This window comes from Mus caroli, unplaced genomic scaffold (genome assembly GCF_978045245.1).
Source record: "Mus caroli unplaced genomic scaffold, Mus_caroli_1 scaffold_2, whole genome shotgun sequence".
In the NCBI taxonomy this organism is placed as follows: domain Eukaryota; kingdom Metazoa; phylum Chordata; class Mammalia; order Rodentia; family Muridae; genus Mus; species Mus caroli.
In genome coordinates, this window is record NW_028227257.1 from 75369435 (window position 1) to 75385795 (window position 16361).

Below are 16361 nucleotides of genomic sequence, written 5' to 3' on the forward strand. Positions count from 1 at the left end.
TTATGTGTATCAGGCTCATCATCTTATTTGGTTGACCGAAAATGATCTTAATAGAAAGGTTCTTGCTTCTGTGCTATAATGTCTTGGTTTCCTTACTGTAAGGGCGAGAAGCTGACCTTTTCTTGAGAATTTTTAGAAAGGTGGGGGTGAACAGGTGGTTTTGCAGCTTTTAGGGCTGGGGGTAGGAGGAGGCTTCTCTCTTCAACCACAGTTTCCTGAGACTCTTTAAAAGATTCGTCGACCCTCTGACATTTACATGCATTTTTGTGAAGAGTAAAAGGTTCAGACGGGCATCCTCAGTTTGTTAGACACTAGCCACGCGTGGCTATTTACATTTAAGCTCAACTATTGGCTTAGGACCGGCTCCATTGTCAATACTGTCAAGTATTCAGAGGCCAGTACATTTAGGACAGTCCATATAGAGAACATTTCCTTCACTGCAGAAAGTTATATAATACAGACCATCACTAACTGGTATCATTATTTCGGATTTAATACGCTGATAGGATTTGAGACAGATAGTAGGTTTGTAAAATGGCTTGCCAACATTCAGAAACAAAAGCTTTATAATTTGATATCTCTGCTTCCTTTAGGAAGCCTTTCTGCCTCTCTCCCATAGGAGCTTGAAAGAACTTCTCCTTATTCATCCCGTCTCCTCCCACAGTCCTCTGGTGTTATCCCTTGGATGTTAAGATTGCCTCCTCCCTAACCTAGGGGACCACGCCCATCCTGGCCTCCTTCCAGATTCAAGTGCTCTCCTAACCACACTGCAAATTGTTAACCGGGCTTAAATGTTCATCTCTGGGCCAGCCTTGGGCTGAAGTTCGGGCTGTCAGCTGGAAGCTGAGTGGAAGCGCTGCTTTTCTAAAAGCGAAGACGAGCTATCACCCAAAAACATCTGTTGCATTTTCTCAAAGTACTTCTTTCCGGTCTTGCAGAGAACCCTCCAGTCCGCAACCCCCATCATCTGGACCCGCCCCTCGCAACGAGATCGCGGGGAGGGGCCGAAGCGAAACCGGAGCCCGGCGCCCACCACCCTGGCTGGCGACGTGGCTCCGCGGCCCCAGCCTCCCCCGGCGGCGCCGTGGCCAATGGGCGCGTGAGTGGGGCGGCCCGAGTCTCCTCGAGCCAGCCCGGCGCGCCCCTCGCTGGGGAGGGGACAGCGGCTGCGGCGCTGTGAACCCCCACTGCCCCGCAGCCTCCCTTTGCTCGCGACCATGGCGCACAGTGGCCGCTTGGGACTCGCCCTGGGGCTGCTGCTGACGCTGGTGCTGGCGCTGCGGGCCAAGCCCACGGTGCGCAAGGAGCGCGTGGTTCGGCCGGACTCAGAGCTGGGCGAGCGGCCGCCCGAGGACAACCAGAGCTTCCAGTACGATCATGAGGCCTTCCTGGGCAAGGAGGACTCCAAGACCTTCGATCAGCTAAGCCCGGAGGAGAGCAAGGAGAGGCTGGGGTGAGGCTGCGGCCCGGGCCGCCCGGGGACCACGCAGGGGCCCATAGCCACCTCAGAGGGAGCCACGCGGGACCACGAGCGCAAAGCGAAAGCGAAATCGCGCCAGTTGGTCACAGGGCGGAGGCCAGAGCTGAGGCTCAGAGGCACAAAGTTGCCAGCGGGCGCTCAGACCCCCGTGTGGAGGTCGCCACCACACCCGGCCGGGATAACTTCCCACGGGGAGGCGAGAACGTGGCAGAGGCCTCCGGAGCAGGGAGCGAGAGGGCCCGCCCCCTCATCTAGGTTTCATCAGAAGTGATTGGAGTGAGCCAGAGTTTGTTGGCTGTGGCCTTTTTGTACCTAGTTCTTTCCCATAGTCCAGAGAGAGGCACTTGAGACTTGCTTAAAAACATCTCAAGATCAAACAAATGTGTAAGAGATGGAAAGGCTTGTTCTTGGCCTGTCTCTAAATCAGGCTGGATGTTCTTGTCCTCTGACCAGTCATCCCAGAAATCTCACGTAGAGACATAGAAATCAGGTTTTTAAAGCGGCTCATTGGGGCAAGAGGTACAGAGCTGGAAACTTATTCTTTGAGCTCTGCTCCCAGCATTATGGGTGAAGCACTCAGCTTTTTGGCAACTGATTGTTGGGGGTGGGGGGGACCTGCAAAGTGGCTATGGTGGGGCTTTGTGAGTTTAGGCTGGAATCAAGAAACAAACCTGGGAAACATCTCAGTACCCCTACCCTGGTGTCCAGGAGACACTTGGCTATTGTGCAGAGGGACTAGGAGCTAGTGAGGACCAGGTGAAGGCAGGGCTGTGGAGGAACACAGCCATCCTGCCTGTGGGCCACCAGAGCTTCCAGAACCTGCTCCTGGGGGAGGAGGATCTTCGAGTTCTGCTACAGTTGAAAAGAACACAGCCATCTCTGTTCGACAAAGGGGCCAGAGCATTCAGTAGGACAGGATAAATGATACCTATTGTGTAGGTGAACATCTGCCAGTTGTGATAAAAAAGACCTTTGGACTTCAAAGTCACCTCCAAACAGTATCCTTTATTTGGTAGGGAAGTACTTTCTCTTCTTTTTTGGGACTTTTAACAATTGGGACCATTGATAAATTCACGCCATTGTACTGCTCTGAGGCCTGGAGACTGATTTATTCTGGGGGCCCTGATTGCAGCCATTCTGCATTGTCTTAGAAAAGAGGAGGAGAAGGGAGTTATGAACTGGAAACACTTACATTTAGGTCCTCTGGCTTCATTTAATCCCTATGTCAGGGTAATTAGCTGAAGTGCCCAAGAGAAGGGGTAGTGGAGTTCTCTGTGTCTAATCCTTGTATGAAGACCTTGGTTTTGTTCATTTATTCATGTAGCAAGCATTGCAGTGGCTATCCTGTGTGACATCTGGCAGGTACAAAGATGAACCCTCATGGTCTAGGTCTCAAGGTGCTGGCCATCCAATGTGGAGGAGGGCAGGCAAACACTTTCAGGGTTGCTCGGATGGTGACATCATCCACGTGTTTAGCAGGAGCCCCTGGGGCTTCAGGTTGGAGGGAGGTGCCCGGTTTTGTAGATGGTCCTTCATCAGAGCTTATGAGATAGTTCAAAGGCTGCTGGGTATATGGTAATAGAAAAGTGGTCCTGAAGTGAGGGGTCTGCTTGCTTATCATGGTTTTAACTCTTTGGTGGGGCGGGAGGGGTGCTGGTCTCCTCCAGAGGCAGAGAAGAGGAAATGGGAGGTAGAAGAGGAGGGAAAGTAAAGATCAGAGAGACGGCCTCCTCGAGGAGGTAAAGATGTTATCAGTGTTTGCTTGTGGTGGACAGGGTGTCCTGATCCCAAATCTTGTTGGAAATGCCAGCCTGGCAGTGGAGCCAGAGTGTAACTGTGGCAGATCCGTAGTCCTGGGCAGTGGGACGGTGGGGGGTGGTGCATCTGGGTATTAGGACAGGAAAGATGCAGACTATGGTAGCCCTTACTTGTCCCTGACCCATTGTTGAGCAAGGAACCAAAGATAACGTCTAGGACCCTGGCCTGAGCCCCTGAGCCCCGACTAAGGTCACCTGGGTCAGAATTGGGCTGGGACTTTTGGAAATGACTGATCAAGCCTGGAGCTAAGAGCGAAGTTGCCTCTCCAAGTCTTCTTTCTCAACAGCCCCCCTTCAAGTCTGGGCTGCTGAGGGATTAACATGGCTAGGTCCCGGCAACCCTGTGTCTTATCATTTGACCATCTATTGAAAGCACATGTCCTCCTCAAGATTTCTGGAAACACTGAAGGGTTACGGTCTCAGTGGCCTCGTATAATCTTAGAAAAATGTAAATTACTTTCCAATGTCTAAAGTTGGAAGTGGTTCACCTGTCCACCGAGTGTCTGGTTTTTCTTGTCTCCTTGATAGCAGCTGGCAGGCAGGGGAACCCCATTTGCCCTTCGCCCTTCCTGGAGACCTTACTCTTTTCTTTTACTTGCTGAGAGTTGGAATTTTACTTCTACCCTTCACCTACATAGTTGTCCCGAGTGAGGAAAGGCACCTTCCTCCTCTTCAGTTCTCACAGGTCTTGTCACTTGGGCGGTTCTGCTCATAGTGGGGGAACTTGGGCTCAGAGACTCAATTGCACGAGGTCACACAGATAATGGGAGCCATGGGAAGATCTCGGTGTCCTGAATCATGCGTTCAGAGTCTATCAACATTCCATTTCCTTTCTCCAGATTTTACTCTTGTGACTTTGCATGAGAGGTCAAGACCACTCCTATAATTCCTGTAAACAGTTTTAATGCTCTTGCCTTGTGTTGGGCGGAGCTAGGCCCTGGATGTTGATAGCTGTAAATTAAATGCTGTTCTTTTTACAAAAGAGGGTTCCAGTGATTTCATGCCATTGAGCCTCCCTTGGCCTGAGTATCTGTTTCTCAGTGGTGTTGGGTAACCAGTGGCAGTGTTGGCTACAGTATGTCCTCCGGATTGGAGCAGCACCTGCCTTCACGGTATTGAATGAATTCTGCTGTGTCCAGCTGAGTTGCCCTTAGAGAAGCCTGAAGATGCATGAGATGTAGTCTTTCAGTCCCAGACCTGTTAAACTGTACATGAAGGGGCACTTTAAAGTTGTTCATCCTGTCCACAACTTCCAGAGAAAGGAGTGGGGCTCCTTGGGTTCAGGTAAGAGATGTTGCCTGGTTTGCCCTCCTCACATTCTTTACCTTTCCCACTAAAAGTTAAGAGGTACAGGTCAAACTGTTTATAAAGAACTAAGGAATTCAGTTCCCATCTTTAATGTAATCAGTGTTAACTGTTAATCAGAACTACTACTGACAAAATTTATCCCTGGGGTTGATTGAATTCTAGCCCCAAAAAAAGACACTGAGCCCTCATTGGCCTGTATGACCTCATCCCAGGTGTGTGGAACTTCTCTTAAACATTGTGTTAGCAATAGCTTGTGGGTGTGTAGAAGTCCCGCACAGAAATGGCACTCCTAGCTTGAAGCTGTTTGACGTAGAGATGGACAGATGTTAAGTTTCCAGCCTGAATTTTACCCGGAACTAGTATGTAGGATACCTCCATAGAGTCTAGCTTGAAATCCCTGGAACCTAGGTCAAGGTGGAGTTGGAAACCCAAGAGGGCACAGTGGTCTGTACCTTATTAGCTGAGCTGCTGAGTTTCTTCAGCTGCCAGAGGGCCAGCTTTCTGGTGGAGGTTGCTTTGTCCAACAGGATTGGTCTCCTGCTTCTTAAGTTTCAAATCCTTGAGTATAAGATAGTAGGATTTAAAAACAAACAGCTCCCTTATCTTCTGATTAACATAGAATTTCCTGTTGTTGCACTGTACCCAAAGCTAAAGAGTATGTGCTCAACACAGTTATACCTAATAGATCTTCCTGCCAGTTCTCATCCGGTGGTCATGGCGATCTCCAGAGTCCTGAGCTGAGAAGAATTCTGAGTTCCTATCTGGGTTTCAGAATGTACATGGTACATTAGTGATCTCTGCCACTGGCCATGGTTTCTCAGAGGAGAAGGCATATCATCTTTAGAAGGAAGATTGGCTGAATCTGTCTTAGAATTTTATAACGTTTAAGACTGCAAATTGCTGGACGTGTTGCTGGGCCAAGACAAGACAAGTCTTGATTGTGGCCTTGAGGGACTTATTGTTTCATTTTATTATTATTTTAACTACAGGAAAATTGTGGATCGAATTGACAGTGATGGTGATGGCCTTGTTACTACTGAGGAGCTGAAAGTTTGGATCAAACGGGTACAGAAAAGATACATCTATGATAATGTCGCTAAAGTCTGGAAGGATTATGATAGGGACAAAGACGAAAAGATCTCCTGGGAAGAATACAAGCAGGCCACCTATGGCTACTACCTGGGTAAGAGGCCACAGTGGAGATTGCACTGTGGGAAACAAGGTCACAGGAGACTCATCATGGCCACCTCCTTTACCCAGCTGTCACAACCTTCCGAGTAAAACCCGTTGTGTAACATCCTCCTCCACCTACGAAGAATGTACCACGTTGCTTTCCCTGACTGACATAGGGGAAGGCATCTTTAGGTCAGGGCCCTGCTTGAACTTAGCTCTCAGAAGTACACCCAGAGAAGAGAAAGAAAAAAATGATTCTGACAGTTTCTAATTGCTGCTGAAGTTGGGGGGTAAGGATGAAATAGTCCCAAAACATCATCAGGAAACAAAATTCAATGAAGGGCTTCACTGGGGAAGAGAGTGGAAACTGGGCCTTGAAGCATGGATTTCCATTTGGAGAGACTGAAAGAATGTGGGGAGGGGGGCCGAGGCACAGAAATACATGCATGGTGGGTGGGGCTTGGGTTATTCGTTAGAGAACGGAGGGAGTGGTGTGCTGCAGACCCTTCAAGTGCCTGGTGGACAGCAGGGAGACAGGCTTGGGGAGAAAGGAGGGTAATTAAAGCCAGACTCTGCTCTCTTGAAAGCTAGCTGAATCATTTAGATATCCTAGATCGCAGGGAATCCTCGTATATCCTAGATCAAAACGGGATAGATGGATGTAGAAGTCTGTAAATAGAGGTCTGAACTTGTGTGCTCTTCAGCGCTTGCTGTAAAGCCTTGCTGGGCACTAAGGTCAATTCTGGGGTGACTTGGAGAGAGAGAGGATGTGGCGTCATTTTGAATAGCAATGTTTTAAAGAAGTCAGTGGGTGAGTCAAGATTGCTTGTGTGTGTGTGTGTGTGTGTGTGTAAAAGAGTATGTGATCCCGAACAGAGCCCCCGCCCCCACCCCCCTAACAAAGTCTGTGTGTGTCCTGCAGGAAACCCCGCTGAATTCCATGATAGCTCTGATCATCACACCTTTAAAAAGATGCTGCCACGAGATGAGAGGAGGTTTAAGGCTTCAGACCTTGACGGCGACCTGACAGCTACGCGAGAGGAGTTCACTGCCTTTCTGCACCCAGAGGAGTTTGAACATATGAAGGAAATTGTAGTTCTGGTGAGAACAGTGAAAGTCTAGACAGACTGCGAAAAGACCAGGGTGGAAACTGTTCCCACACCTTGTCCTTTTTTCCAAAAAGAGACACTTTCAGCCTGCTGGGAATTGGGGAAGGACTGAAGTTGAATATGTCAGATCTCTTGTTTGTCCAGGAAGTAGTCAGGACAAGCTAGCTGTTGTAACAAACACCCTGGTGGAAGCCAATTAACATGAATCAAGCTTGTTCCTTTCGTGGACATTGTCTATTAAACATAGTCCTACGGAGATCCCCTGGGAAGCTCCCCTCTAAACACTGGGAGGTGACCTCTACCCTCTGCTCTGCCATCTTAGAGTATTAGGTGGCAGATAAAGGACAGAGACAGAATTAAGAGATGTGATAGCCTGTCTTTACTATTCAGCTCAGAAAAAAGGATATGGTCTGGCTCATCTTAGTTATGCAGAGGCTGAGAGGTGCCATCTAGATATGGACTCATGGGTTAGTGAGCTGGGCTCTGCCCCATTGTTGTAGTTGTTGCTGCTGCAGTCTCTTCCCTCTCCCTTTCCCTTTCCCTTTCCTTCTCTCTCTCTCTCTCTCTCTCTCTCTCTCTCTCTCTCTCTCTCTCTCTCCTTCCTTCCTTCCTTCCTTCCTGTTTTCAGCTTAGAAGGCATAGAAAACCTTGTGGACACTTAGAGAATTGCAGCTGGAAAGGCTGCTTCTTCAGCTGTAGTCTGTAGAGAACAGACGGCCCAGATACCAGGCTTATAAGGAGTCAATGCTTTCCATAGTGTCCCATTGGAGTCCATGTGTCTTCATTTCTCATGACATTTAAATAAATGCCGTCACCTATTCCCTGGGACAGAGTCAGTTCCAACTGCTGGGGAGCTGTTAATGAAAGATTTTTTTTTTCATAAATAGCTTAGAATATCTTTAGATCCCTGATCAGTGACAGTGGCCACTCCTGCCTCATACTTTGCTTCATGACGTCCAAGACCCCAAGGACTGGGCAGGGGTCCAAGAATTATTTCTCTTATTCACTCAACATCCATTTAGTGATAACTCATGAAGTGTGGGGGAGGAGCTGCCACAGGGGAATTGTTTGACTTCAAGCAAGATTTAGTGCTCTGGACTCAGACTAGCTTCTTGATTCAGGAAGTCCTTGAGTTGTTGGGGCAATGGACAATAAATTCACTTAGTTATTGATGTAGGGGTAGGGGTGGACAGGACAATACATAGCATGACAAATAAAAATCAAATTAGTTAGAATATACTTTCACAAGTCAGTTACACCTTTAATGTTTAAGTCTCTATAGTTTTATATGTCTCTGCACCAGCTGAGGGTCCTAGCTCTTCACTATGGAATCTGTTTTTGCAGTCCCTCTAATCGGGGGCTTCTCATACTGGACTCTCTCAGATGCTAAGGTGACGCCTGGTGGTGGGTGTCGGTTGGTGTGGCAGGGTTCCTTGTGGGCATCAGAGCAGGCCGAGTTTGCAGATCTCTTTCCTTTGAGGAGAGGGTTCTGCTCTTGAAATTGTGGAGGAGAGGATATGGGGATACCAACCATCATCTGTTTTTTAATGTAAATGGACTGTCTGGGAGCTACTAGAACAAGTTTACCAAGCGCTGTAAAAGCCAGAGAAAGAAGACAGGCAGTGGAGTCTCAAAGCATATGGCCATCTTGGGTTGTTTCCCCATTGCTTCCTAGGAAACCCTGGAGGACATCGACAAGAACGGGGATGGTTTTGTGGACCAGGATGAGTACATCGGTGAGTGTGGGCTGCAGTGGCTGAGCTGTGCACACTGGGCAGCATTCTTCTCCACCCACTCCCACCCGTGATCTGATGGCCTCACTGCTGGGAGCTCCCAACAGAGAGGACCCTCCAGCCCTATTTGTTGCATAGGTCCAACTGGTGCCAAGTGAGTAATTAAATTTCCAGGGGGGTGGTGGGAGGGAGGGGAGGGAGAAAACAACCACAGGAGGCCAGCCAGCCCTCCCCAGTCTGTTACACTGCCTTTAAGTGGATTGGAGAGCCTGCAGATACACAGTAAGGCTAAAGTGGATGGGGATGATGTCTCAGTTAGGGTTTTACTGCTGTGAACAGACACCTTGACCAAGGCAACTCTTATAAGGACTACATTTGGCTCCGTTATCATCAAGGCAGGAGCATGGCAGCATCCAGGCAGACATGGTGTAGGAAGAGCTGAGAGTTCTACATCTTCATCTGAAGGCTGCTAGAAGAATACTGGCTTCCAGAAATCAGGTCCCTTGCCTGAAAAGTTCATGCATAAAGTCTTTCTCACTATTAGCTACTGGAAAATCGATTACCACACATAATACCCTTCTCCCTTTCTGCACAGTCCACAAAATGAAATGCTCCCTTTAGTCAAAGCCACTTCGAATTGTAGCCCTGCCGGGCACCATCTCAATGCAGAGTTCATGAGGAGGTGCACACTGCTAATCCCACATGCCCATGGTTTGTTTGTATCATGGAGACTTTCCAATTCAGTCACTGCTGCCATGGTGACAGGTTTGAGGATCTGAACATGCCCCTCCTTCATGAGCCTCTCAAGAGGAAGGCTCACACTGAGGAGGCCACTGTTAGCATCCATATTGTACAAAGCTAGAGTCACCTTAATGACTGAGGCAAAGAACTATCTGGCTATGACCTGATATCTGGGGTGTTCCCACTTTAGGCAAGCTAAGGGAATTGCTAGTGTGGCACACTGGAGAGGCTCTAGGATTCAGAGCCCCAGCTTTCCCATCTGCTGATTGTGTGACCCTCCGAGAGCCCTGTAATTCCATACCCCGGTTTCTAATCTGTAACAGGATGAACGGCACCCATTCGTGCAGGGTTGAAGGAAGCTCAGATTAGCTCATGTGATAGTCACTTCTCAGAAGACAGTATGCAGGGGTGGGCATTTGCTCAGTTGGTAGAGTGTTTGCTGTACACAAATGAGGACCTGAGTTCAGATCTCCAGTGCCCACATAAAAAGTCTGGAGTTGTGGCACACACCTGTAATCCCAGCACTCTCGAGGCAGAAACAGCAGGACTCGGGCTTGATGTCCAGTCAGTGAACTGCGGGTGCATTAAAAAAAGGCCATGTCTTTTTACAAGGTGAAGTCAGTAATGGATGGAGAAACCTTTGTTTGACACACCCACACATGAGTACACATGGGAACATGTACTCACATACCTACACACACAATGTGCATGTATCAGCCATGAGTTTGTTGTTTGCTTGTTTGGTTGGGTTGAGTTGGATTGGTTTTAGGTTTTTAAACACAGGATTTTTCTGTTTAACAGCCCTAGCTGTCCTAGAACTATCTTTGGAGACTAGATTGGCCTCAAACTCGGAGAGATCTGCCTGCCTTTGACTCTAGTGCTAGGATTAAAGGGGTGGGTCCCCATGTGGGCTACCTTGTGGTTTTTCTTGTCTTTTCCCCTGCTTTCAAGTGTCTCTTCAATCTCATGACTGACTTTCCCTTTACATTGAACTTGAGACAAAGAACCTTTTTTTTCTACTTTGAAACATTGTAGTTTTTTCCCCCAAATTGAAACTTGTATCACCACGAGCTTTGGGGTTTTTTGTTTGTTTGTTTGTTAGATTGGTTTTGTTTATTGTTTTTTTTTCTTCTATGTTGAAGTTTTTTTCTACTTAGGGTTTTGAAACTGTTTCCTTTAGAGAAACCTGTGGGGTGTGAGCAGGCAGTAACAAAACAAAAGGACAAAAATTAAAGAGTGAATGAGGATTGGACATGGTGGTACACACCTTTAATCCCAGTTCTTGGCAAGCAAATCTCTGACAGTTCGAGGTAGCCTGGTCGATTAGTGAGTTCCAGGCTACCCCAGCAACATAGTGAGACCCTGTCTCAAACCAGAGCAAACTGAAAGCAGTGTATGAGTGTTCCCTTCTCTTTGTCCCTGGCATTTTATAAAATTGAGAGAATGATCTATCTTATGGTAATTGAAAGTGAAATAAAATTGTCCGAGAAAGCCCTTGGGAGATGAGGCAAGCCATAGTGATGACCACAGAGGGAAAGATGGCATTGGCAGCAAGCCTGCTGTGGTCCTGTACAGCCTCCAGTTCAGAGGAGCTGTGGGGTATATCCTCATCCCGTTCTTCTTTGTAAAATGGGAGAACAACTGCGACTTCTTCAGACTGTAAAGGAATTGACATGAAAAGAAAGTGTATATCGGACACCTTCCCAAGGAGCTGGGGCTGTGGAAAGTGTTAACCTTGTTTTCACCTTTATGGTGCCAGGTGGAATAGAGTCCCTCCCTTAAGTAGCCCTCTGGTCTTGAGAAATATGACTTCCTGATTATTATCTCCATTTCACAAGCTTTGGGCTTACACACTGAACTAAAGAACCCGAGTCTCTAACCAAGTCCTCCTGTCATTGGCTGTCCCTCAGCTCTGCACCAATGCCACTTAGTTCTCTCCATGGGCTGTCACCCTTGCAGAAAATGCACGGATCAAGCTTTAGTGGTTTTTCCCTTCCTGGTTGTCTTCTGTGACTGAGAACAGCTTTGCTTTCTAGCGGACATGTTTTCCCACGAGGACAATGGCCCTGAGCCAGACTGGGTTTTGTCCGAACGGGAGCAGTTCAGCGACTTCCGAGATCTGAACAAGGATGGGAAGCTGGACAAGGATGAGATTCGCCACTGGATCCTCCCTCAGGACTACGACCATGCGCAGGCCGAGGCCCGGCATCTGGTGTACGAGTCAGACAAAAACAAGGTAGCTTCCATGTTCAGAGCCATTGATTCAACAGGAAATAGATTGTTCAAGATAGGGTTTGTCGGCCTTGTCAGCGACACCATTGGTTCCTTTTGGCCGTCACCTGTTTACTTCCTGTACAGTACCCTGGTACCCTGACAGCTGCAGGGAGCAAGGCTCCATCTTTCCTGCATAGTCCATCATGGGCCATGGACTAAGATTCCTGAGCACACCCTCTAGGATTTAAGCATCTTTGGTATAGTTGGGTCATAGGTGTAAGAAATTTACCCAGTATGCCCTGAAATAAGCTTGTTTCCCCCTTCGTCAAGTCATCAAATAGTTATAAAACATTTCTGACATAGGGAGTCCATCCCTTTGGAGGTTAAACACCTCAAGAAACTTCCTGGGGTTCTGGTTTTGTTTGTGTGTTTGGGGGACTCAAATGACTTCTAGCATTTCCATATCCCCTGATAGGAATCCAAGCAAACGGGCTGGGAGTGTTTGTGACTCAGTCGTAAAGAACTTGGCTATCATGCGTCAGTCCCTAGTACTGTAGTAATAATAATTTGTTACAATTCAAATGAGGAAATAAATAAGATTAAGAAAAAATTCCTGCCTCACCTGGCTTTAATGGCCCTAAACTCTGAGCTCTGCAGACCTACATGTGACACAGTGAGGCCGTGAGAGGGAAGTGGGGGTCTTTCTGGGCTGTTTTGAGAACACCCACGTTGCTTGTAGAGTCTGTCTCCTGAGTTCCCAGGTCCTTCCTGTGGTGCTCCAGCACAGCTTCCACAGGCAGCCGGATTTCATTCCAGGGTGGAGCTTTGCACTGTAGTCACAGGAGATGAGAAAGGAACACTGCTGGATGTTTAGATGTAGTGTTTGAAACCCCTCAGATTGATGAAACAAAGTGGACAGGACGCTGACCAGCGGGAGCTCCCAGCCACCCTGATGGCTCTTCTGTTTTCCCTCAGGATGAGATGCTGACCAAGGAGGAGATTCTGGACAACTGGAACATGTTTGTGGGAAGCCAAGCTACCAACTACGGGGAAGATCTGACCAAAAATCATGATGAACTTTGAAAGACACTGGTTCTGGTGTGGCCAACTGTCGAAGGCTGCCTGCAGGTGTAGTGGGTGATTGCTATAGTTGTCAAGGGTATAGCAGTTGTGTCCCTAAACAGTGGGATTATACCTCAGATTGGGGTTAAAAATTATTTTTCACTCCATATTTACTGGGAAATAACCATCATTATTTATTCCAGTAGGATTTCCCCTGAAGTACATTAAACTCTTGGCAAATTGCAGTCCTCTGAGGGGATACATTGCTACAGCATGATTTTTCTAGACTCCTCTCCCCCACTTAACTCATTAATGGGGAAGAAACCATGAAAGGGCTCTGTAACTCAAGGTGGGTGGGTGGGACACTGTACAGAGTAACCGCTGTGTATTCCAACTATTAAATTTTGGGGGTTTTAGTTGCCACTGTTAAACGGTGGTGAAGGTAAAGGCTGAAGGAATCAATTTGTATTGTCCTAGGTCACCTAACCTTGGAGCAGGCATGGTATTTCAAATCTTCTATACTTGGAGCTGTCTTGTAAGTGGTATATAAACTTTTGTGCGTTTTTCTGTATAGACCTGCTAATGTGTACAATAAACCCCACATCCTGGGGTTTTTGTTTTGTTTTTAATACTAAGAAGCAATCAAAAAAAGATAATGTGAACAAAAAAGGAATTTTAGGGATAGGAAAAAGATGGATGCCAGGTATTTGAAAAACTGTATACCATGGTCAACACCTTAATATACTTGAGAATTTCTTTTTACATGTTAATGAGGTGGGTCTGTTTTTTTAAATAGTGAATGGAAATGCAGTCCCTCCCTGGCTGTGAGGCTAGGGATCCAGATGTAGTGGATTATTTGTTGAGTCCTGAACCTCTGAGCCTGCTTCTAGCACAGCTTATGCCAAGGAAACAGGGCAAGGTGAACATCTCAGCCATTGACCAAACTAGCTGGAGTAACACAGGTGAAATTCCACCCTGTAGACGGGAGGAAAGTGAATAAAGGATGCCTTTGAGGACCTATCCATGTGTCTTGTGGTGTTTAACTCCACAGCAAGTGTGGTTTCTTTCTTCTTCTGGAATTAAACAATCAAAAGAGTCCGTGGTCCAGATCAGAATGGACTCAGTAATTACTGACAAGTTCAGAATACATCTGTAGTTGCTGATTTCATCCATCTGGACTTCACGCCCTTCTCTGCAGTTAGAGAATTCAAAGTCGTGTTTTCACAGTAGTCCTGAGACATTTAACTGGAAAATCCGGGTCTTAGCATTGCCTGTGGAGCCTGCCTGACAGGATGTGGCTCTGCTTCCCTTCTGAGAACTGCCTACCTCTTTACTCACTCTTCTTTTGTCTCCACCTCTTCCCACCCCTTTACCTCGTCCTCCACCCTCACTGACTTTGTTGCTAAGATGAACTCCTTGGGTGAGATAGAAACAATGTCCTAATGAGAAACCAAAGTACAGTGACACGGAGACCACGCTGGGGAAGTACAGAGCTTCCTGGGCTTGTGTACAGAGCATGGGTGATGGACAAGAACATGGTGGATACCAAAGCCACCATTCGGCAAAGTCTTTACCCAGCCTGGACTGACTGTGCGGCTTCCTCGAATCCAGAGACCAAGCCCCAAGGCCACACTGTACTGCCTGGTTTTGTATGTCATCTTGCCACAAGCTGGAGTTATCAGAGAGGAAGGAGTCTTAGTTCAGGAAATGCCTCCATGAGATCCAGCTGGAAGGCATTTTCTCAATTAGTGAACAATGGGGGAAAGTCCAGCCCACTGTGGGTGTGCCACCCCTGGGTTGGTGGTCCTGGGTTCTATAAGTACCCAGGCTGAGCAAGGCACTGGGAGCAAGCTAGTAAACAGCATCCACCGTGGTTTCTGCTTCAGCCCCTGCATCTAGAATCCTGCTGTGTTTGAGATCTTGTCCTGACTTCCTTCAGTAATGAACAGCAGTACGGAAATGTAAGCCAAATAAACCCTTTCTGCCCAACTTGCTCTTTGGTCATGGTGTTTTGTTGAGGCCTAACTAAGTCACACTTCCAGTTAGGGCAAAATTGCTTACAAATGACTGGGGAAGGCAGCTGGAGACTCAGGTGAGGGCCCAGCATCCTCCTCACACCCTCCTTCCAGGAATCCTCACTAACTCCCAAGTAGGCACAGCTGACCTCATGACGATGAGGCTGTTGAGCTCTGAAGATACCACCTCCACCAGGGTTTTTCCCAGTCCTGCCCTTTGCACCTGCTGCCCTCTCAGATTCAGGGTGCCTGGACCCCTCATTTCCCACATCCTCAGGGAACATGTGTGGTTCCCCCTCACTCACTAAACCCTTTCAGACCCCACAATTTAAAAGAGCCCCAACTGGGTCCCTATCATGTTCTGCTATGTTTTATGTCTTGGTTTGTATTACAATTTATATGTGTTTCCTATAGTCCAGACAACCACCACAGAGGTCTTTTGCTGGGTTCTGGAGGCCAGAGTCTGAGGTGACAGTGTCAGCTGGCAAGTAGAGGGTTGACTCAGTTGACAGTGCCAGCACCTGAGTTCATCCCAAGGCCCATGGCTTTCTTTAGTTTGTTTTTGGTTTTGTTTTTTGTAAATGCAGCCAGGCATTTGCTCTTCATCTCAGAGTAGGAAAGAAGATCCCTGGTGCTGCCTGCAGGCAGCCTCACCTACTTAGTTCCAGACAAGCCAGAGAACCTGTCTCAAAGCACGGGGTGCACAGCGCCTAAGGAATGGCAGCAGAGGTTGTCTGGTGGCCTCTGTGCTCACTCATGCATGCACACATGCACACACTGTGCCTGCTGAGAGTCCTGCCTGGACAGACTCCATTTATTCCAGCTTCAGTGACTGGACATTTTGGAGCTTGTAGCTCTGTTGTATCACGGTCTTCAAAAGGGCTTCCTCTCTTTCTGGCCATCTCTCAGTGATATATCGTTTACAAGGACACTTCCCTTTGGGTCGTCTTGAGAGTGTTTCAAATGAGGTCACAAACACAGGCCGTAAGAGTTGAGAGGTGAGTGAGCGTGCCTTTGGAGAGTAGGGGTACCCTGTTTACTCTACCATTTGATATCAGAATTTGCACAGCTGGACCCAACCCTCCAAGCCCATACACATTGAGGACAATGGCCTGTCTCATCTACTTCTGAGGACCTGGAGTCTATACCAGGCATCATCAGGGCCCAGATTCAAATCTGGGTGCCAAAACCCTCAGTGATTTGGTATTGAGTTGGACTGAGCTGAGTCTCCGAGTCTCATGCATTTTCTCTGTCTCTGCTCCTCATTGGTATATGATTTCAGGGAAGTGTCTTAACTCCTGTGAGCTGGAAACAGGTTCCTATTGTCTCACTTCCTAACCTCTCCCCTCCCTTTTCTCTCTTGTTCTTTCTTTCTTTCTTTCTTTCTTTCTTTCTTTCTTTCTTTCTTTCTTTCTTTCTTTTTCTTCCTTCCTTCTTTTTTCTTCCTTCCTTTCTTCTTTCTTTCTTTCTTTCTTTCTTTCTTTCTTTCTTTCTTTCTTTCTTTCCTTCCTTCCTTCCTTCCTTCCTTCCTTCCTTCCTCCCTTCCTTCCTTCCCTTCTGTCTTAGGGCTTCTGTCACTGTAATAAAACACCATAACCAAAAGCAATTTGGAGAGGAAAGGGTTTATTTCATTTTACACTCTCAGGTCACAGCCAATCACTGAGGAAGTCATGACAGGAACTCACAGTAGGAACTGGGAGGTGGGAGCT

The 16361-nt window shown here is 47.5% G+C and overlaps 1 protein-coding gene across 1 annotated transcript; it reads left to right on the plus strand.

Annotated features, from left to right (window-relative positions):
• The first annotated feature begins 755 nt into the window (after positions 1–755).
• Positions 756–13657, plus strand: Rcn1 (reticulocalbin 1). The gene is made up of 6 exons (XM_021186048.3): positions 756–1453; positions 5595–5788; positions 6701–6879; positions 8563–8623; positions 11398–11597; positions 12551–13657. Exons 1-6 carry the CDS (start codon positions 1218–1220, stop codon positions 12656–12658), a joined length of 978 nt encoding a protein of 325 aa, XP_021041707.1. The 5' UTR covers positions 756–1217; the 3' UTR covers positions 12659–13657.
• The last annotated feature ends 2704 nt before the right edge of the window (positions 13658–16361 follow it).

Bases quoted from the DNA above. Each gene is read 5' to 3' on its own strand.
- Rcn1 (XM_021186048.3), top strand. From the start codon at position 1,218: ATGGCGCACAGTGGCCGCTTGGGACTCGCCCTGGGGCTGCTGCTGACG. The intron at 6,880-8,562 runs GTGAGAACAGTG...ATTGCTTCCTAG, and splicing joins TGAAGGAAATTGTAGTTCTG to GAAACCCTGGAGGACATCGA. The intron at 8,624-11,397 runs GTGAGTGTGGGC...TTTGCTTTCTAG, and splicing joins GGACCAGGATGAGTACATCG to CGGACATGTTTTCCCACGAG.